We start from the raw sequence: 22,764 nt of genomic DNA, 5'->3' as shown, positions 1-22,764 counted from the left end.
AAGTACAAATGGCTGCCTTGGTGTATCGGATCAGTTTCCGATTCGTGTGCCATGAATGTTAAGAGCTTCAATCAATTACCTTTTGCTAGGACGTGCCAAGGTCGAATGTGGTTTCGGAAAAAGAGATCTTATCATGCACAAGCTCCTACTATCGGAATATACACAGGAAAACGATACTTGATAAGCATCCTTTTTGTGAAAACTTTTCCACTGCTGATGTTGCTCACCTAAAACGAGAAGATGGGTGAAAACAATCCATTAATTCACACGTCCAAAGCTGTGAAGGAAATGCGAAACGATTCATAGTCGCGGCTGCCTACCACATTATGTTTAGCCACAAACGGTTCTAATCCTTTCACGGCAAATCAAATTCAATTGCACGCGCGTCAGGACGCAATTGTACTGCAGGACGTTTAATTTGCACAACCTGCACGTTCTGGGAGGTCTTCCACGTGAACTGGCAACCTCGCGGTATAAATCAATGATTGCGAATTAACTAATGGAAATTGGAGAATTATGAGCTGCAGCTCATGGCTCATCCCCTGCTTCATCGCCACTAGAACCCTGCGCCCCGTTCGTACGCGATTGTTAACTCCCAATTCCGATGGGAGACGCGATGGTATGTCGCATTGTCGCTGACTTCCCAAGCGCGTCGTCTAGTCGCATCGTGCGGACTGTTTAATGAAGGCACTGATTGCCTTCATTTAACGGGCGCTCTAACATTCCCTCCAATTCCAATCGCTTCCCACTCCGGGTTGGGTCCTGCAGCCACACATATGGTGCAACAATTAATTACATGATAAAATTTACTTACTCCCAATCCACCACGACGTGCATCGAGCCCGCGAGCTACTCACCCGTGAAGGTGGAGAAATATTAACGAATCTGATGGACGCCCGTCGTCCTTCGGTGGGCCATTGTCCGGCAGCTCCTTCCGATCCCAAACACCTCCCCTTTGTTACCCTCAGCCACAGGACTCAGGTGAGAACGAGCCGAACGTTATTATCGAACCGAGATGTGCACACGCCCTAGCGAATCCTGGGTTTTGCAGTTGATTGGATTGGTTATGGCCCCCTGGCAACCGACGACGTTGACGTCGGGTGGTGCATGTGTATAGTTATTTGCCACTTCAGGAGTGAAACTTCCGGTCGTTCTGACCCTCTCGTGGAATGCCAACTCCGGCACTCGACAAGGACCAACCCAGAAGAACCCTCGTTGACGGTGCTCATAGGGATGATATTGTCCCGAGAGCTGGCCGTTGCTCGAATTTGGGGCACATTCGAGGGATGCTGCGGATCGTCGTGTGAATGGGGTTCCTGGAGAGCCAAAAGGGCTGTCGTGTCACCACCATCACGCTCCAAAGTTTGTGCCAGCATTCGCAATCAATGTCGTACACATCATTGCGTTGGAATAATTAGGATCGAAACCGGGATGTCGGACGCTGCTGAATCGATGGGAGCTTGCGGTGTTCTCGTTACAACAAAAGCCACCCAGACCCGGTGGATTCTCACGTGCACGGAGCATACTTGCACTTAACGAACCGCGGCCGGAACTTCGTTCGATGGCGAGTGCATTCTCGATACGTAGTAGGCTGTGGCGACGTCAAATCGCAAACGTCAAAACCCCGAGGGCGCTGACGAACGTTCACCGGATTGGTTTCGATCACCCTTACGCCGCACAGTTGGAACGAGCGAAAATCGGGAAGCACTTTCGGTATCGAATTACGGCAACCGCTTTTTGTCTTCCAACTCTTCTATCGGACTATCGTTATCGCGCCCGTTATCGGCCGGATCCGGTGCATTCCGATGCTCCGGTGTTCATCCACCGTGTTCCGTGTTCGTCGTGTTGGCGTAGTGTAACGCATCGACGGTCTTATCGGACGGTCCACGAGCACCCGCACTCGTTTCGGTGGATTATTGAATTGTGATATTGTGTGAGCTTGCGTAGCCGACGGGCCACCTTGTACTGGGCGATTCATAATTCAAATGCTACGCTGACCCAATCTTCCACACCGAAAGCGTACCGAAATCGTGCAATTCATGCCGGTAGGTGTCACGGGTCAAAATAGAACGATGATTCACGACACGGGCGCATGGTCGGCTTATCGGGATGAGAAGCGAAATTTCCAAAACGCCGCAAACGGCGGTTTGGCCCCAAAACCCAAACAATGCAGTGAATCATCGTCCTTGTTCCCTAGGGCCGTTCCGAGTCCTGGCTCTGACTATTTGAGCAATTTTCAGATGACGTGTGCGAACAATGTTGGACGGTAAGTAATATGATAATATTTGATTGCTCGCACAAATGGTTATTGCGAGACTGGTGATTATTCGTTCGAATTCCTTTTTTTTTGTTGCTTTTGAGCACGTGGATGTACGAAGCCGTAAAATTAGAATCGATCAATATTCAAATGATACTTCACAGCTCGGCGTAGTGACGTAGCGCAGGAGGCTCAAAACGAGCACTCCAATCTCGTGCCCATCCCCCTGAAGGTCCTTACGACGCGGAATAACAATTTATGTATTATTCAACAGTTTAAGTGAAGCTTCATCACGACCGGAGCGTTAATAAAATATAACGCCCGCCCGTCTGCCAAGAAATCTGTCCAAAAAGCCCACCTCCGAGGCGCTGAGATGGCTCGCATTAGCGCTGGCATCTTTAAAATGTTGCACGATACGTATCCTCCTCCTTTTCAGGACCTCCGTCACCACTACCTAAGGGTGGTGAGATAAGCGGTGTGAATTAAATCAAATTAAGGCTTCACGGCGATAAATACCCGCCCTGGCTCAAGCCCTCGGGGAGAGTGCCGTCGACGCGTCTTTGGCGCCACTTGCGGTCACATGCGTACGCGCGTGTCGTCCTTCGAGGTACATCGTGCGAGCCAACGAGCGGTCCTTCGTCTTGGGTGGCTGCGATAAAGCAACCACGCGAACGTCACAAAGTTTACACGCGCGCGCGCGCGCGTTCGCGCCAGGTCAGGTCACGCGTAATTCCTTCCCACGCGCGCACTTTATTATTCATGAGCGAAAATTTTATGCGTTTTTACCACCGCTGTCAAATGTCATTTTCCTCCGTTTGACGGCGTTTCAGGAAAATTGCGCCGAGCTTTTCCGATGCCCACACCGGGACAGGGATGATGGCAATCGAAGAGCATCGACATGCGCGTGTTAGGGCGGCAATAAAAAAACACATGACGCTTCTTCACATCGAAAAGCCCTATTTACGTTCATCAAGGACTCTGACGCCTCGCCACCACATGCCATCCCTACCACGGTGCCCTTTGTTTGCGCGAGCGGATGAAAAATTAGACGAGCAACAAATGCGCTCGTGCTTCGGCGTCAAATGGACGGGGCCCATAATAATGTCCGAAAGTACGAAACGACAACAAATCATTACCAAACGCTCGGGTGCGCGCGTGGGTGAGAGTGAGAAAATTGGCAAAATTAATGTCAAACAATAATCGTTTTCCTTCCCCGGGGTTTGGGTTGCGTTATTTTACTTGCCTATTTTATTTTTCCTGTTTTTTTTGTGCCCTGTTGTGCTAAGCATCCCATTCCCGAGCGTCGACGCTGATGGCGCGCGATGGTGATTTGTAGCCGGTCGGACCGGGACCGAAGCATTATGCGTGGCCCTTTTGAAGGGACCAGAGTGGGCAATTTAAGTCCCGTGGCTGCGCTTAGGCAGGCGGTGAATTATGGGCCACCCCAGAACTGAATGGGGCGCGCTTTAGAGCTGATGAAGCGTTCAAATTCCTGCCCATTTGTTGCCAACCGCCTCCGTGCCACACACCACAATTGATTACGTTAACATCGGGCATTACCATCAGGCTCATCAGGCAGTGCAAACTTTTATTCCCCTGGTGTTTCGCTTGCCCTCGCTAAAAAAAAAGAGAACAGCCTCCCCACTCGGAAACATTATTTAATTTAATACTTTTTGCCACCCAGCAAAAATACGCAACCCTGGCCACTCTGACAGGCCACTGGAGGTCCTTGTGGCAGTTTTTTTCCTGCTGCCATTCCTAATGATGATGTCCTGGTGTGTTGGCGATTCATCATTGCGTCGTGTGTGTGTGTGGCGTAAAATCAGCTATTCCAGGAAATAAGACGCCACTGGTAACACCTAGCGACGGCGCTTGGCCTACTGCCCTTTTTTCCCGGGCAGGCCCAACAAGCTGCTTGGTCGGCAAATAAGAAGCGTAAGCAACTTTAAATTGCATTACAACTTTCCTGCGTCCTTATTGAATTAATCAGACATCTTTTATCGGTCCGAGTCCCAAATGGATTCCGGTATCCAGCTTGCCATTATTTTTACGCTCATGTGTGACATTGATTTCACCACCACTACTTCTGAGAATGCTCGTATCAGGACGAGACCATTAAAAGTTACTACACCTGCTACGCAATAGCGGCGGACTAGAAAAAGGTCGGTTTAGAAAGCTAGTGCCAGAGAGGACGAGTTTGAAATTTCGAGTGACATTTATTGCCCACACACACACACATACGCTTTCCACTTTACTTATACCCCTCCACCGTTCCATGGGTCCCCCACAAGAGCCTGATGGAAGGTAGCTCGGTTAAAAGCTGCTAACCACCAGGAGAAAAAGGACTCCCCCGAGGGCGACCGGCGTCGTTCAATTAAGTAACGAACGTCACGAGGCGATGGCAAACCCGCAGCTGAATGAAGTGCTTCCTCCACGCGCTGGCAAATTTGTTCTTCTACGGCAGCAATTACTCAATTTACTCCTTTCCCACCGGAACTCCATTAAAATGTGTCCCGAAATGTGAGATATTTTTCATTGTTAATTACACCACGCCAGCTCCAAACGCCCCAAAAGGTGGGGCAAAAAATGGCGCCTCTTTTCTTATTGCGCCATGAGCGGAGGCACACAAATCGGTTTCGATTATTTCCGAGGCTGCGCTCCGTTAAGACAAAATAAATGTACCGTAATGGAGCCAAGATTACAGGACGCGCGTGGTGGATGGCGAACTGCCTGGTGGGGTTCCGATTCGCCCGGATTCGGTTTCAAGCCGTGAAAAATGATCGATATCGTGTCATCGTTTGTAAGCGCTTCGCCTGCAAGCCGGCTCCACGATGCGCCCATCGTCGTGGGGAGAGCCTTGGGAAGCTGAAAATGTTTGATTGACATCATTTTCGTTCCTTTTCACGTGCTATTAGGAGAAGCCTCCCGATGCGCCCCGAGGGAACGAGCCGCTTTGGCAGGAAGAGAGACGCGACACAAGTTTGTCACCCGCAAACGTATCGATCCGACAAATCGGAAAAGCGCGGCCTGGTTGGCTTACACTGGAAGCCGGGAAAATCCGGCCCCATCACGGTGGATTGAGTGTGAGAGCGGGAGAGAAGAGCGAGTAATTTTACGCTCAAAATCACGAGTTGGGCGCGCGCGATTCCACAAATCCCTGGCCGTGGTGGATGGGAAATATTGCCACCACCGGAATTCGTTCGGGACAGGCCTGGGAAATGGATTTCCTACCGAAGGGCACAATTTTTCACCCAGCCAGCCAGTGGAAAAAGCCCTCACAACATGTGGAACCAACGGTAATGATGCTCGTTGCATGAAGGGTTCGATTTCTCAATTCCACCTCCTGACGAATGGCATCATCATCATCATCATCATCATCATCGTCATCGTTGTTGCGACGGGATCGCTAATGGAGCGCTTCGATAGTGATGTTTGATAAGGTGCCGTTTTTGACATTTTTCTCTCAATTTTTGCCTCAGATTGCAGCAGCCCCCGATCGATACGATATGCTACACAACCTGCAGAGTAACAGAAACGACCCTCGATGACGTCTGATCTCATTACAACGGGCACACATACGAACCACAAAGCGATAGAGGTCAGCGCCGATTTGTCCACCCTAACGACCGAACAAACCGAGCTCCAAACCACACCGAACCGCCAAACGAATGTACGGTTATGTTTATGAGCCGCTTGTCAGCCCTCGATGGCGGCGATGGTTGGGCCGCTCAAAACACCAAACGCCAGGCTCCTAAAACCCCCCCCAGATGACTGATGTTTTCCCTAGCAACGCCGTCCTTCTACCGAGGGTGCCGCGAACGTTTGGGTTAGAATAGTTTCCACGAGCGTCAGCAAAAACCCCACGCCAATCGTTTGGCGAGAGGACGTCACGAGGACACGCAGTTGCAGCTGACAGTGACCATCATCCTGCGGAGCTATCGTCCTCCTCGTCGTCGTTGTGTTTGGTGGGCCGGACCTGTGGGTGATGTCGGTGGTTCACCAACGTTTGCTTGCAGCAGCAGTGCGTTGGCGACCCAAAACCCATGGCCCACGCCCTTCGAAACGGCAAACCAGGACAGGACAATGGGCGGCTTGGGAAACAACACGACGCTCCATCTACGACCACCACAAGTACAAATAGGCGCGCTTCCCATCCTACCGAGAAACGAGGATGGACAAGCCAGGAAGATCAGCGCGAAAAATGAACTCCAGCTCCTAAACCCAGGGTGGTCCGGTGATAGAGTGAAAACATCACCGACCGACGATAAGGAAGCAGAAGGAACCCAAACAACTCACGCTTATTACTGTGTGTTATTTTTATTACTTGTGAAAATGACGACGAGCACTACAAGGATGTTTATTTATTTTTGTCTTCATTAGGACAACTTCTCCGCGTCCGGCTTCGGGTGGGTGGATTCGTGATTCCAACACACGCGTGCGCGCGCGCGCAAGCACGAATCCTGGAAACGGGTACGATTTGCCGTAGTGTCTCTCGCTGTTTATGACAGCAATTAAACGTGACACTTTCGACAAGGCTCGAGTGTTCGTGGTTCTCCCGTGGCGGTTGCTCACACCATCGTGCACCAGCACCGCGCAATCCTCCCGGGAGGCGAACGGACGAACATACACACCCACACACACACCCACATACGTGCTGAAGTCGTCGGAACTCACCCGTGGAGTCCTTGCCGCGCTCTGCCCGATTTATGGGTGGACAGATGGCGTGTGAATTATAACTCCTACGCGGCCGTGAATGTCGGTGTCTCTCCAGGAAGAGCGTCGACTTCTTCGGTACGTCCCCAGGATGCGACAGACCCGGATCGGGTGTCGGGTGACATTTGAATCATTTACGGCCATAAAGCGGCTACGTTTCATCTCCTCCAGGCAGGTGCCCAACCGCCACAACAAAAGGATACATGCGAGCGAAGTGAGGCGTAATATAAGAACGTGCTGACAGCAGCAGCAGCAGCAGCAGTCCTCGTTGTCGTCGACGCCGAGCTAGGAGTAGCAGATCGACTTTATGGAGTCACGAACTATAAACCCGGTTGGTGGGTCGGACGCTGGAAAAAGGACTCGGTGATCCACCAAACCACCGGAGCACTTTAGGCGCGAGGAGCTTCTCTAATTCATCCCCAATTCACGCGACATTCGATAAGCTGCCAGTGGTTAAGCCGCACGGTACAAATTGATTCCACCAGTCAGCCTTTGCCATTGACAGTGCAGTCATGTGCCGACACTCAATCCCTACCGGCGGGGAGGCTCGTAAGCTGGTAAATTAATTACCATACACTCGAGCAAGAAACGCGCCAGAAAACTATCGATGACGCCGAGCGCTAGAAAAGTTCCGCAGTGCTCTCGCACCGCAAGCTTCGCGGCTTTCGGAGATGAATAATAATTAGTTGCGAAAAAAAGCGCTTGCGTCGGCGCTTGTCTCGATCGATGGCGAAAGGTCCGGACCCTTCCCAATGGGCTTTTACTTGCAGCCGGGCGGCACGAGACGAGAATGGCTCGTCGTTTTTCTTTTTTTTTTGTCTCAACCAGACGACCAAGAGAACACGAGCAACATGAGCAACTTCGGAGAGACCGTGCGTGAAAGCGTATGGGAAAAGTAATTACGAAATTGACGGAATCGCTTCGCTACGCCGATAATCCGGGAGATTAATTTGGGGCAGGACCGAAAGTAACTTTCGCCGACGCGGAACGAGATGAAAGTCGTCGCTGCGCGTGAAGGCTCAACGGTTAAAGGGAGTCTCAAATCCGTCACCGGTGGCACAGCCAAAAGCCGACGTGAAATATTAGCGGCCGTCGCTTTGGGGGTAAGGTCCTGCTAACCGCCCAACACACGGTGCTACGGATCGGTCTTATCAGAGGTTTTGCCGTGGTTCTGCCGTGTCGTTCAGGTCGAAGACTGCCAACCGAGGTCAGGTACGGTGTGCACCGTTGTGAGGGAAATTAATGATAATTGCTGGCTAATGACACATCGTCCAGGAGGAGGAAAAAGCAAAAGAAAAAAAAAGCGCTCCAGCCGAATAGACACTTTCATCCGCCGGTCGTCTAATGAAAACGTGCGGTAACACGTATGCCGCTCGAGTTCCCGAGTAAACCGCAACCGGCTCCAATTGCAGCCCCAGTTATGCCGACGAACGCGTGGTGAAAGAGCGCTTCGAAGAGGTGGAAAAAAGGGACCCGAACACACTCTCACGCACATGCACCCTCACCCAGCAGCCGACGTAAGACGTATGATAATGAGACGCCAAATTAATACACTCGAGCGTCCGGGGCGGCCCTTGGGCCTTCGAACGGCTAATCGAATTACGCTCGGAAATGTGGTACAGACAAGCGGCCGGCAAGTCCGTGAGCAGTTGCGGTTGGCACGTTTCGGACCCGACACCACGGCAAAAGACCGCAACGGCTGGCCCTTCTAATAGAGCCATCTCCAAAAGGCGCATCATTAGAAGGACTTTTGGCCGATCGTTCGTGCGGAATAAATGAAATGAAATGAAACGGCCCTTCCCATTGGTACAATTACTACACCACTCGAAACATAGAAGCCTGCCAAAACGAAGGCGCAAAGCCCGTCCGAGGGTGAGAGCTTGACAGCTGGGCGTCGGATTTTTAACCGACCACAAATGGGACTCGCTCGGGCAAACAATATTTTGCCCACCCAACGAAACGGACCGTTCCATTATGGCGTGGAAAAGTTAAACTTGTCAAAGCTCCGGTTCGCCCATTCATCATAATGGGTAAAGGATGCTAATATCAAATCCAAACAATCCAGCTACCCGTATCTCTGGCCGCTCTAAGGCGTGGAAGTGTTCATAAAAAAACACAGCAAACATTCTTATCACTGGCTCACTGTCCGAGCGACACAGTGCCATATCCCCACCCACGTAAGAGATATGTTTGCCATTTATGTTTTTTCTCCCATCCCACCTCGCCGGCTCGCTTTTAGTCCACCATCCAGACGAGGATACGAATGCTGGGGTGCTCCTGTGACATATTTTGCTGTATCCTATTTCACCGGGCGAAGTGTTTGCGAGGTTCGCTTCCAGGCTTCTATTCGGACGCGTCAAGCCGTCACCAGCCAAAACTGGCCCCCAGGAACCTGAGCCACCAGAGGCGTCCAGAGGCGCGTTGAGGCGCACACCGAAAGTGACCGAAAATAAAACAATCAACAATCGTCCGGGAAGTGCGGTGAGGTCGGAAAATTTCACCCAAAATTCATCCTTCACACCCACGCGAGTCCGAGCGGTCCCGCGCGAGGGAATTGATGCTGCGTGAGCGAGTGAGACAAACGGTTCATCCTTTTTGGCACCCTAATGGGCATTTAGGACGGCCGACGATCCCGAGGTTGGACGTGCTAACGTGCCTAGATGTCCTAGATACAGGCCTCGTCGTCTCCTCGAGGCACACGACCGTCCCACAGGACCCGTCCGGATCGGGCAGCTTTTCGACCGTAGGCCAACGTCGCTGTCCCATAGGCCGGTTGTCCGGTTTGTTCATTTTGCGGCAAAGCTCCGGCTGACCGGGCGAGCCGTCCGTTGCGAGCCGTTTAGCCAAACACGTAAGCCTTCACTTCCTGACAGAGAAGCGATCCCGACGGCGAAGACAAAGGCGTTTCGCCTTTATCCTGCCCGTTGGGTGAAGACGACATGGCCCGAGGAAATCCTTCGTTCACTTTAATCTAGCAACCATGATCCGGGTTGCCTGTCTGGTGTGCCTGTGTCTCTGTATTCAGGGTGATTCTTTTTGGGGTCTCATTTCTTCCCGACCAAGTGCACAAAACGACTGAGCTTTATGGTTTATGAAATCACACTAAAGCACGGAATTAATGGCAACGCAATCCGACGCCGTCATCGGCGGCAGATAAACAGAGACATCACGAGGACACAACGGCCCGAAACTCGCAGCAAAACAATCGCACCCGGTGAAAACGGGCGAAAACTCGCCGTGAACATAATCGTAAAGAAAAATTATCATATCAATAGTTTTTACCGTGCAGTCGGGCCCGCGCTCCGGTGCTGATATTTCTGATAATTTATTTAACAATTCCGATCCCGGGGCCGGAACAGAACGCGTTCTCGAGAGCGCGGTTGCCAAAATGCGCCCGTCTTCGTTTTGCGAGGAAAAGCACGCACACACACACACTCATACACCCGAGCGGAAGCGCCGACTAATCGTCGGTTATAAACATTTCCACTTGAATGGAACGGCGCACACGGGAAATGGAAACTCCTCGAGCTGGGGGAAAAACCCAACGTGAACGCAAACGTAAAATAACAGACTCATCTCTTGTTCGCGAAAATCGCTGCAGCACCGCTGTTTCAGCAGCACGGCGCCTTACGCCAATGAAAAAAAAACACACGGCGCCAAGCTTATCTGGTAGGATGGCTAGCTGGTTGGTTGGCTGGCTTGAGGAAAAGGATCGGTAAATCTGAAAGAAGCACCCAAAACCTCACCCAACGTGCCGGTGCGCTCGAGAACGGATCAACAATTGAAAGTTTTTCCGAGGCACTTTTCCCCGCTCAAGCAACCACGCGCCGTACCGTAAACATTCACTCGATAAAAATCTTAATCTTTTGAGATATGATATTAATAATTTTCCCTCCAAACTACCGGCGTGCGCGCGCGTTCGCGTAAACGGACGCCAAAAGGCGCGGTGGAAAGTGGCACCATTTGCGCAAATGGGATGAAAACCCCGCCTCGCGCGCGCGTGTGTGTGTGTGTGTGTGGGTTGTTTGTGTTCCACGCGGTGGTTGGAGCCCTTCACTCCAGGGGTCCAGATCCGTCCTGGCGTGGCCGTGTTTTTACGCCTTTTTAGGCTATGCGCTACGCTCCCGCAACTGGCATCGTGGCATCCTTGGATGGCATTTGTGCTCGTTTTCTTCTTTTTCTTCGTCTTCTTCCATTCGTTGGCCGCTTTCCCGCTCAGGAAGGCGCACGGAAAAGCTCTCTCCACGGGAGGAGAGCTGTACACGCACGCGAGTACAAATTGCGTTGGCCTGAAGGAGGGTTTTCCCATGCCCGTGTTGGCACTCGCATCTCGCGTATGCGTGACAACGAACCGGCAAGGACGACGGCGGCGACAACAGTGGCAGCAAAAATCCAACCCTACACCGACTCGCGTATCTCGGATATAAGTTTTGCGCAAAAAGGCGCTCACCATCCCGGGCCCAGGCGTCAGGTCGCTTGGGTCTGCATTGAGTCAGCAGAAATTGCTGCGCGTGGATGCGAAGGACTCGCCAGCATACACACCAACACACACGCACACACGCGCGGGCGTATCCAAAGGATGCCCCGGCGTTCGTGACCGTTCGTTCGGCTGCGTGGAAGAAAGAAAAATGGGGTGGCACCAGGCAATAGCGAACAAGCAGGGGAAAACAAAAAGGCACGAAAGAAAGGTAGCATGAAATTTATATTTATGGTGTATACTTTGTGCACACTTGCGTGCCCCGTCGGTACGCAAGTGGAAAAATGTCGGCCGCCCTTCGCCGTAGCGTTTGCACTTTGCCGGGACTGACAGGTTTTCCTGACGCCCGCCCGTTGGGGGCGGCACCGCGTGTGCGTGTCCGTACGCGTGTGCCAATGTCAGGCTCCAGGCTGTTGCCGACGTTTTCGATGAACTGACTTACTTACGGGCGAAAGCGCTGGCCTGCGGACCGGAAAAGCCTCATCGCCCGGGAGCGCGAAAACTGTTGCTGACCTAACGTCCCTTGGGGAGGTGTGTGGGTGGGTTGAACGACGCATGAGAACCGGGTCGTAAAAATGAATTTTTTAAAGTACGTACAAGCGCCAATCGCACCACGCGGGAAGCCACTCGGGAACTCCTGGGTCCTTCGGGAGCTTTGGGACCTTTTCCGGGAAGCCTCCGGATTCCGACTGCGCCACGGGACGTTGCGGGTGCGAAACCACGCGCTGCCACAAGTGGTTTCCCTTCGGTTGTTTTCCCTCCCTAGTGGGGGAGGAATTTTTATTCTACAGCTTATGGTGAGAGCAACGGTTTCCTGGACTTTTGGAAAGGAGGACTGCGTAGAAGGACCTGCAAGTGCGCTAAACGGGGCACAGGATTACGTGCAAGTGAAATTTATGAAGTTCAAGGTTGCACGGCGGCTCGAGTCCGTTATCACTCCCAAAAACACCCACCCGAGGATGGCGTTCTTGCCTCTTGCAGCCTTCTCGAGTAGTGCGCTCAGGAATGGATGCTGACGCCCCTTCTGTTTTTTATGCGTGGATTTTAAACCAATAGATTCCCCCATTGGCTGGTCTTTCACCAAGCCAGACCGCGGTCACAGGCATTTCAATCATCCACAGACCGTTTCGAGCGTGGAGGTGACACATTCTCGGCCCACAAACGACGTGCGACTCGATTTATGATTTACTTAAGTGCGCCGTAAAGGCGGTATTTTGAGGGTTGCAGGACCAACAAAAAAAAACAATACAAGAACGACAAAGAACCCCAAGAACATCCAAGCAGCTCGGTTGAATTTAAATTCCTTTCTTTTTTAATTTAACAGCACCGACACACCGCGCGACCAAGTGTTTTCCAGCTGTTCCGGATCGCTGTCCCTTCCTAGAGCGGGCCCCCTGAATGAAAGGAAAAACAGTCGCTTTTTCCCCCAAAACGCCGTCGTGAACCGTGCGCTCGCGACTTATCCGTCAGCGAAAAACATCAACCATTTTATGGGTTTATTTCCTCCATGTTGGTTTTGTTCGCTTTAGTTTGGCGTTCGATGGCGCCCCCGTCGCGACAACAAACGCTTCTTTAGTTTTATATTTTGGCTATCGCGCCACCATCGTCCTCATCGTCGTCGTCGTCGTCGGTGACTAATTTATTCGTCCACGAAATCCACCACACGGCCGTGGGTGAAGAACAAATGCCCTTTTACCGAAACCGAACCCAGTTCTTTCGTGCCGCCGGCTCATTTACACCGAAAACGCATTTTTGCACCGGTGGAGCAAATAAACTAGGAAGAGCTCACGTGAAGGGGTAGCGTTTTTTTTTGTGTGTGTTTTCCCTCCCTATGGGCCGGAACGAGACCCGGATCGTTTCCGGAAACGGACAACGCAATCAAGAGAGACGGAATGAGAGCTAGAGAAAGAGGTTGAGTGAGCCCATCCGACTCGTCCCGTTGGACTCGCTATCGACTGCTATCTATCCATCTTGTAATGTTTTTTGTTTGTTTTTTTGGTTCGAGTTCTCGGTGGGAGTGCTTTTTTTCCACCAATTTCAGAACGAGTACAAACGTTTCCCGTTGGTGGCATCAGCGCGTGTGTGTGTGTGTTGCTTTTCCCGTTTTCTCCCCCATTTCCGACATTGTTTTGGGAGGCAATTTTTCCGCGGCCAGTCGTTGGCCAACAAAGCGCCAACGTGTGGTGAAACGCGGTCCAAAAGTTTGGCCCTCTCGATCTGCTTAGCCCTGGTCTGCTGACTCGAACAAAAACCCGGCCCGAAGTAATTAACATTTTAATGTGTTTCGACTGTTTGGGCTTCGTGGTTGTGCTTTGTTTTCGGTTCCTCCCGCACGCTGGAAAGCCGGTTGTGTTTTTTTCGCGCTTCGATGCCCACCCGTCGACCTCGCAATCGGAGCCAACCTTTGACGCCATTCGTCATTCGCTGCGAGGGCGCGTGGAAAGCAACCGAACAGAGTCGTTTTTGGGCCGATTTGGCGACTCTCGTGGCTCGTGGGCTGGCCTCCACCTCTAAAACCATCGCTGGAAAGGCGTGGCTGCCGGAATTGAGCCGCCATTAAATGGTTGTGTATACATGCACATAAATAATAATTATACTTAGGCGCAAAGTACGCCCGTTCCGCGTTGCATCGTAGCGCTGGCTCTCGGCACACACCACAATGCCTCATAAATGCGCTCCCGAGTCACCGAAGCGTCGAACGTAAGGCGAGTGCGTAAAAATCCCTCCAGTGACACAGCGAGAACCATCGCTTAGAACCGTAGATTGAATTTCAATGACTTTGAGCTTAATATTAATGAGCCAACTATCGCCGCGGAGCCACCGCGTGCCTCAGTGGGTTTTGATTAATTTTCACTGTTTGTCACAGCAAACACAACCCTCTACGAACGCTGGGATTTCCCATTGCGCTTGAAAGGCGCACCTCCCCGATGCGTTTGCGATGGAATGAAATTTTCTCCACCCACCGGGTTGGCCTGTGGAATGACTTCGGCTTCGGAAATGGGTGATTAAATCATGTTTTTCTTTGATATATGACCCCGGATCGAGCCGGGGGGGAATAAAACGTTAAATAAAAACGCGCGCGCGCGCGCACGCTCACGGAATGAGCAAGAAGCCACCCCGGGCTCGGGAAGATATGGAAATTCGGTCTCCGGGCACCGGGGAGTAAAACAAAACCTGCGGGTCGCACGCAGCCAGTATGTGCCAGCCCCGCATCGACGGTAGGAAGACGCCACTCTCCTTTTTCGCTTTTTTTCTTCTTCTTTTGCTTCCACGTCGCTTTTCGACCCGCTACTATTTATTTGTTTTGTGCTTCTCTCCATTTCGCTCCGCTTTCGCTACGTTGTTTGATTATTTGTGATTTATTTTCCTATTGTTTTTTCCTCCGTTTCAGGACCTGCACGTTCGCTGAGGTAGGGCATGGAAATTTATGGTGCCAAACAAATCGAAACCCGGCGTGCGCATGCAAGGGCTGCTGCTTTCTCCGGTTCAGGCCACTTCGGTTGCGTTTTAGATCAAACGCACGTGAGCCCGTCCCGTGTCCGTGGGACAAGTGAATGTTCGTCGCGTTCCGGGTGTCACGTGCGTCCCATGTGGAAAAGGGGGTGAATGAGTTATAACTCTATCGCCAAGGCTTACCCACTCTCTCCAGCCAACTGCCAGCGCTGGGGGTGGTGATGATGCAACGCGTGGAATTAATCTTTAACCGTATTGGCGCGGAAAATGGGAACGCAAAACACCAACCCGAGTTCGAATGGGACAAGTTTAATCAACGGAAACCCCGAAAAACGCGAACCCAAAAAGCGAACGCACCCGTGTGCCTTTTATTGCGCGAATATCTTTTTTTTTCGCACGCACAAATTGGACTCCTTTCTTTCTTGCGCGCCGGCTCGATTCATGACATTTTCATTTCATTCACGTTCGTTTCAATTCAAAAGCGCGCCACCTTCATGAAGACGAATGATGCGCACACCGCGGACAGACGGCCACTCGCGGTGGCTGTGGGTTGAAAAAGGATCGTCAAAGCAATGAGAAGAATAAGAAGATTGAACACAAAAATGTTGCATGCGCTATGTACGCGTACACACTCACTGCTCGGCGCGATGCGAACGCAAAAGCTCATCACCATTACCATCGCCATTGCGGGATGGGGTTTTTTTTTCGGGGGTTGCACGTTCGATTCGGTGAGCTGGAAGCGCTCCCGATGGCTCCCGGGGTCTCGGTGAAAGGGAGTAAAAAATGGCACCCCATAAATAATAATTGCCATCATGTGTGTGAGGCTGGCGACCAGGGCACGCCGGCCGAGAGGGAAAACATTAACGCAATCGTATTTCAGTTGATTTATGCTACCGTGTACCCGTGGCCAGTGTGAAAGAGAGTGTGAGCGAGCGAGAAAGACCCGAAATGGGGGGCAAAAAATAATCATGAAAGCAAACCGCCGGGCTCGGCGGAAAAACACAATGTTGTACCATCGATGCGAGTGCGAGGACAGCTGCGACAGTGCCCTAGCTTGGCTGGCGAAATAGAACGACCCTTTGCTGGGGGTGGTAGTTGGAATTGGTGAATGAAAATCGTGCACTGGTGCCTCCAGCATGTGGGGGGCGTTTTGAGTTCGCCCAATAGAAAGATAAAACCCGCGTCCCGGATGGGGAAAGAAATCTTCCAGCTCGATGTGGTCGCACCGCGAAAATACACCAAAACCGAAACGAAAGCATTAAAAGAAGTGACGAGTCGTAATTATGTTGTACATATTGGAGTGCGCTCGTCCCCGTGACCAGTGCCGTGGTGTTTTTTGTGTTCGTTTTCCACACTAAGGTCCTGCCGGCCACGAAACGACCCGTACCCGTTGGTATGTGTCTGCGGACAGGCGATCCCTCGCGCGGCCGTTAAATGAAATTGCCAACGGGGAAACCCGTAATGAACATATGAGATATGAATTTCAATTAAAACGGAAAGCTCACGTGCCCAGCCCTTCACTGGTGAGTGAGCGAAATATTGGCCCCACTTTTCGCTCTTCCAGGGGCTTTGGAAATGGCAGGCCATCGTAGCGAACGTGCACGGGCCATGATTAGTTTGGCTCACTTTTTGCCAAAGTTATTACCGATAGTGCGACAGGTCCACCGGTGGTGGTCCCTTTTTGTGTCTCCCCCCAGCAACTCGTTGGCCCACCTGGTGGGAAAAGGTGCGAGATGAAAGAAAAACGCGTCCTTGCGAAAACGCACGGCTCGATTCTGCCGGCCAGGTGTCGAACGAGCGAGCCGGTGGGATCATGAAAAATGCAACGGCTCATTCGCAGTTTCGACTAAGGTCCGGGTTAGGACGACCCCGTGGGTCGATCGCGCGGATTTTCGCAGGCAAAACCATCCGGTTTGTCGGTTATTTATTTTTCGTGCCATCGCACGCCAAACATTGTGCTGCCACACGCTGGGTGCGATGAAAATCTAGAGCGAAACACAGCGGTGTACGAAGAAGAACAAAGAAAAAAACGAACACTCGAGCAGATTCGTTGAACGATCATTTCGTCCTGTCGGCTCCATCGAAATTGGCATCGAAAAGAGCACACACCAAAGCAAGCGGGAGATCTCGATCGTACCTGTCGGGCTGATAGTCGATGTGGGGGGCCATTTTTTCCCTCTTTTGACGAGTCTGACCTCCGTGTCAAAACCTATCGAAGCGGAGGACGAATATAAATAAAATTCGCCAGCAGGTGCGCCACGGTCCTGTCACCAGGTCCTGCCAGCGTCACACGATGCCACCGGTGCATTATTATTCATAAATTTCTGCATCATCTCGGCATCAAGGACGGCTGGCAGTTTTTCACCCGCTCACACGAACAGACACTAGCAAAATGGCGAATCTCTAATCCTGTTTTTCGCCGCTGTCAAACCACCACTGATGGGCGCCATTTTCGCCGCCTACTGGGGATTAGATTTTTGCTCTTTGTTCACTCCGCAAAAGAACGATTCGTCTTCGTCGATCGACGGCCGACCCCAAAACCGGTGGCGCTTCAGCGGCGTTAACTGCATCGTTTTATTTCATCCATCAGGCTACCGGGCTAGCGGGTGCAATGGCAAAGGCCATTTTTTCGAAATCGTAATGCGCCCAATTTATTGCATCGTCCATCGGGCTTTTGATGGGGCGGGAATTTATAATCCCATTTCGTATGACCCGCGCCGCTTCATTCGCGGGCTATTTCGAGGCTTCAAAACGAGCCTGGTAGCCGAACCTGGTGCGCACCGTTACCGTTGCCGGGGGGCCATTAAAATAGATTATTTATTCGAGCCACCCTTCCTGGGGATACCAAGGGGGTGATCCTTTACGGGCTGAATTATTTAGCCGAGACGCCTCGGTCAACGGAGCGGGCGGGATAGAGAAATAAATTTCAATATTTACACTAATCATGCTGCCCGAAACGGTTGGGCGTTTTTTAATTAAAACATATCATATTAATTTGTGAAAAGGTCATCCGATTAACGTTCACGGTCGCTCCGGCTCCTCGAAGGGGTCCCTTCGAGGGTCCCTTCGCCATCATAACCATCATACCCCGCGATAAGCGATCATCCGAAGTCCCGCCCCGTCGAAGGTTCGCTCCACCGGAAAGGCCGGCTCCTAAATCTGTCACGGCACGCTTTCCCTGACCGACCTCGTCGGAAGCGAGCTCGGTAGGGCGCCTCGATACAACCCTCTGAAACCGATACATCGAACCACCACCATTGGCTCTCTGTAGCCCTCTTTGGGGGGAGAAATATTTTGCATTCTCGTTAATTAAGCCAGCCGGCCTGTCATCGTTAGCGTATCGGTCGGTCCGTCGCGACGCGATTCGTACGGGATTTTGCGGATTCCTAGTGCGCCACATGGAATCCCGTACACCCAGGGGACAGGATGTTTTGGTGGCTGTTTTTTTTCTCTTCTCTCTCTCTCTCTCCCTTTTTTGCGTGAGATTGAGGACGAGGAAAAGTCCCCAAAAAATATGTTCCCATTTTTTTGTTTTGGTTTGATTGCTGAAACACTCCCCCAGCATCGGAAAGGTTTCGGACTCGAACCTGAGCCCGTTTTTTGCTTTTGCTTTTGGGGCTTTATATCTAAGCCTCTCTTCCTGCCATTGTCAATCATCGGAAATTTGCCACCGCCCATGGGGACAACGAACCGTAAATGCTTGTATAAATAAAAATTCCCACCGGCTCAACGCGTACTAGAAAGGAGAGAGCTAGTGAACCAAGTTGGGGTGAAAAATTCCACCCAAAAGTCCCGATACAAAACATCGCTCGAATTTATGACAGTGTTGAGTCATTAATGACCTGTTACGAGATGGAAGAGACGCCCGGTGTGGTATGGGTTTTAGGGTGGAAAATGCTAGAAATTTATTATCCAATCAACCGGACCGGTGTGGCCGCGTTCCGAATCGAACACTACAGGACAGAGCCTCGGATTCCCCCGAGCGGCCACATTCCAAGCGCACACCGTCGTCCTGTGAGTGGTGGAGGAATCCGATGTCCCCACGCGTTTGGAATGGCATCTTTTCCTGAGGACCTAATGGCAGGTAGGTTGCTTGCCGGAGATTCCTGGAGAGTTCCAGGAGCCTTAATTCCTGTGCTTTCGCTAATCCCTTTTCGGTTTGCCGTAAGCCACGAGCAGCCCACAAGGACGACCCCATTAAAGTGTCATTCGAAATTACAAAATTGCGCGCTCAGAGAGATGGTCCCTTTTCGGGTTGGTTTCTAATTTCACTCTGCGCTTCAGCTAGCAGCGAATTTGGTCGTGATGGTGGCACTAACCACCGACCAGATGTGACCTGCATTCACGGAGCACGGTGAAACGCGGATTCGAGAACGGAGCTAAAAAATGAGCTCTTGGTTAACCACGAGTCGTCGTAAATAAATTGCTGTACCGAAGACTTCCGCCACAGTGAACAGTGGTACAATACGTGACGTTGACCGGTGTAGTTTGTGCTTCCAACGCCGATCGATAAGTGGCCGAATTCCGCATAATTCCTGCGTCTAGCGTTATCGTTATCGTTATCGCTGGTTCAATCACTTCCACGGGTGGATTCATTGCGACACCCTCCGTTTGTTTTCGATATCTTCTTTTTACTAATTTTTTGTCCATTTGCACTCAACGGCTACACTCACAATGCACCCCAGCTTTTTGGGAAGGGAATTCCGACCGTGAAACCGCAGCATAAAATACGATTGCAGAAGTTCCAACAGGAAAGTTCACGGCTAGGCTGACCGCAGAAAGACCCAGAAGTTTTTGGGGAAAAGGACGCGCAAATTATGCCCACTTGGTCACGTGTGAAGTTCGCCGCCTTGCGAATGCGTGTCCTTGAGCGCGAATATTAATTACCACGATTACTGGCCCAAGGAACTTCGCATGAACTTGGCGAAAGCATTCTTGGAAAAACGCTATTCCAATATCAGCCTCTACTTGCAGCACTAGAATTGTCATCGAATGGATACACTCGTCAGGACACCGACGTCAACTGTCGCGATTCCCTTGTCGTTATCATCGAATCGACTATCGCACACATCCGAGTGACTTTAGCGTTAGATCCCGTGAATTAATCCTTCCCATAATCCCTCACGCGATAGCCAGTGCTATCGCGTTTTTATCCAGCGGACTCTACGGCTGTGAGCTAGTGAACCTTCGTCGCAATCAGTCTAGAAAACGCGCTCTCCGCGGGTACAGCTGGACCCGGAACGATCCCGGGTCAAATCGGAGAGCCTCCGATCCCAGTGTTACTTTACTTGAAGTGCAAGAACCGAAATTAAAATGGCCAGTAAAGCCGCCTTATCCGCGCTGGTGCCGTTACTGCTAGTGACGCTCGTCCTCGGAAGTCCGCTAGACAACGCGAACCCATTCCTCGTTGGAGGTAATCCTGCCCCTGCGGGAGCCTTCCCAGCGCAGGTTGGCATACAGATCGGTGCGACGCGGTTCTGCGGTGGTACCATCCTGAACCAGAACCACATCCTTACGGCGGCTGGGTGTGTGTTGGACGCCAATAACCATCTCGTCGCCCCGAACACACTGACGGTGCGCGCTGGAGCACTGATCCTCAACGAAAACGCACCGCTTCTGGCCGTCCAACGGATCTTTCCCCATCAGCAGTACAACCCGTGGACGTTTGAGAACGACATCGCGGTGTTGCGGTTGACGAACAACATCTTGTTCCCGGTGCAGATTAACCCCAACCTGGCACCGGCTGTCTTGTACCAGCGGATCGTTCCCGAGAGAGCCCAATGTCAGGTGGTCGGTTGGAATTGGCAGCCAGCGGCTCAAAACCTGCCACTTCAAATGCTGAACGTGGAGTACGCATCGAATGTTGCCTGCAACCAGTACCATGTGCTGCGAGATTCGATGGCCTGCACGCAACTAACGCAGCAAACGCACGGCTTATGTGAACCAAACCGAGGTGGAGGAGTCTACTACAACAGCCAGCTGACGGGCGTTCTTTCGTTTGGCTTCGGGTGCACGGCGAACCAAACCATGACGGTGTTCACGCAGGTCCGCTACTACAACCAGTGGATCCAGCAGCAGTTCGTGCGCACGGATACTCCTCCTGCTGGTCCGACACCCGCACCAGGAGTAGTGGGTGGTCAGGGTGGAGGTGCCACAAGTATCGCGCTCTCGTTGGTCACCGTTTTGGTGGCGATCGTGTCCACCCTCTGCCTTGTGTAATCCAATAAGCCGAATGGAAGAATAAAGCGCATCAATTAGACTTTGTAAGGAATTTCCATGTTTTATTTTGTAAGATCGCGTCACAGATTCGTGCTGGGATTGGAACGCCCGAGCGCAAGTATGAAGTACAGCACAGTGTAGAGTATGCAGTAGCTTAGGAAGATCACGTACACGATGTACCCGAAGGGTGAGTTAGGCTCGCTGAACCACGAGCTAGCTTCACCTTCATCTAACTCACCATGTTTGGGTTCAAACGCCCAATCGGTGAAGGTCGTTTTGTTATGCACATCCACCACAGCGAGGACATCCAGGGTGTTCCCACACGTAGAGGAGCTGTCCGAACGCACCGACAACAAACCGATCGGGTTCGAGTTCCGCAGAACTACACCACCCTCCAAGAGGAACTGCGTGTCTGGAACAGCGTCCCCACAGAGTAATCGGTTGGTCAGCAGCTCTCCGAGAGCATATTGCTGATCCTCTGGTACTAATAGGAGACTTTTTAACAGCCGGTTGCCATCGCCTAATTGTTTTCGCCAGTACAACACGACGGTTCCATTGTACGCCGGTGTTGGTTCAGGTCGACTATATCTCACTCCGATCGTGCTCAGCATCACCAACCGATCGTCATCGGGTAGATGCGACAACATGCGATCGATTCCGAGACTGTTCGTACGTCGTGTCACCTCCGCACTGCCATATCGCACAAGAAGCTGACTCAACTGCCGATTTTGACTTTTGATACAGATTTCCGTCGTCAGTAAGTACGGCCACCGATCGAGAGCGTTATCGATGATCCAACCTCCACAAACCGATCCAACTTCCGTTCCCTCAATCGCAACCTTGAGGTATCGGTGGGAAGAAAAGGCGAGATAAGAAACGTGGTTGGTCTATGTGCCTAGTTGAGGTGATGGTTTTGGGAAGGTTTATAACAAAATTTATACAACCTCTAGCATCAGCATTGACGGAGTTTAAGGAAATTTATGTGAGCATTTGGTTCAAAAAGGTTTGGGAGCATTTGGTCCATTCCAATTGTTGGTTTTTTAAACCAACCTTGAACAAGTGTTATTTGCCTATTACCAAGACCACCGCCTCACTTAGACACTTCGGATGACACTTACGAATTCAGGAAAGCGAAACGTCTCACCGGCCACAATCCCACTGGCTACTACGATGGTCAGAACTAATCCAACCGCACCTGACAGGTTCGCCATGCTGCGCCTACTAGCGTTCCCATCGTGTACTAACTCTACGCCATTATCACACCGTGCCGTATCATTGTAACGATAGCCACCAACGCGTGCAGACCGTCGTTATCAAAACATGTCTCAAAAACCTCGCAATTTATCTACGTCACGTTATCGGCGGTTTCTGGAACGGGGCCAGATTACTGGCGCAAAGCGATGCATTCTTCATCACTCGCGATTTGGGACGCTTCTTGGTCTTTCTAGCGTGTTCTCACAGTTTCTTTTTTATGGTTCTTTTTGATTGTCTGCCTTCCAGAACGCTTCCATAGCAACGTAAACTGCCAGCCACCAGACTGGGCGGACGGGATAGAACCTTCAGAAATGCGCCCGTAACGTGGTTTCCGTCAGAGCGGGATAAAGCTGGCGAAAAAACTGGGGCTTTCAAAAAAGTGGCAAATACC

At 51.5% G+C, this 22,764-nt stretch overlaps 3 protein-coding genes across 3 annotated transcripts in view; 1 reads left to right on the top strand and 2 right to left on the bottom strand.

Moving 5' to 3' along the window:
* LOC128730161 (MOXD1 homolog 2-like) overlaps positions 1-17,069 on the bottom strand; it is an 85,319-nt gene extending 68,250 nt beyond the window's left edge. The window contains 1 exon segment of the mRNA XM_053823194.1: positions 17,038-17,069. Within this exon segment, the coding sequence (XP_053679169.1) occupies positions 17,038-17,069 (32 nt within the window).
* A 3,144-nt stretch (positions 17,070-20,213) lies between these two features.
* LOC128730160 (chymotrypsin-1-like) lies at positions 20,214-21,119 on the top strand. The gene has a single exon (XM_053823193.1). It carries the CDS (start codon positions 20,214-20,216, stop codon positions 21,117-21,119), a length of 906 nt encoding a protein of 301 aa, XP_053679168.1.
* Positions 21,120-21,199: 80 nt separating this feature from the next.
* LOC128730159 (uncharacterized) lies at positions 21,200-22,330 on the bottom strand. The gene is made up of 2 exons (XM_053823192.1): positions 22,238-22,330; positions 21,200-21,958 (listed from the first exon to the last, which is right to left on the bottom strand). The coding sequence occupies exons 1-2, from the start codon at positions 22,328-22,330 to the stop codon at positions 21,200-21,202; spliced, it is 852 nt and encodes a 283-aa protein (XP_053679167.1).
* Between the last annotated feature and the right edge of the window lie 434 nt (positions 22,331-22,764).

The sequence above is a fragment of the Anopheles nili genome, chromosome 2 (assembly GCF_943737925.1).
Source record: "Anopheles nili chromosome 2, idAnoNiliSN_F5_01, whole genome shotgun sequence".
Taxonomy (NCBI): Eukaryota; Metazoa; Arthropoda; class Insecta; order Diptera; family Culicidae; genus Anopheles; species Anopheles nili.
This window is presented reverse-complemented; position numbering and strand designations above follow the sequence as displayed.

What these genes read in the sequence shown, in the direction of transcription:
- LOC128730159 (XM_053823192.1), bottom strand. Translation starts at nt 22,330, where the DNA reads ATGGCGAACCTGTCAGGTGCGGTTGGATTAGTTCTGACCATCGTAGTA. An exon ending in CGTTTCGCTTTCCTGAATTC is followed by an intron (nt 21,959 to 22,237) that starts GTAAGTGTCATC and finishes CGATACCTCAAG; the next exon opens with GTTGCGATTGAGGGAACGGA.
- LOC128730160 (XM_053823193.1), top strand. Translation starts at nt 20,214, where the DNA reads ATGGCCAGTAAAGCCGCCTTATCCGCGCTGGTGCCGTTACTGCTAGTG.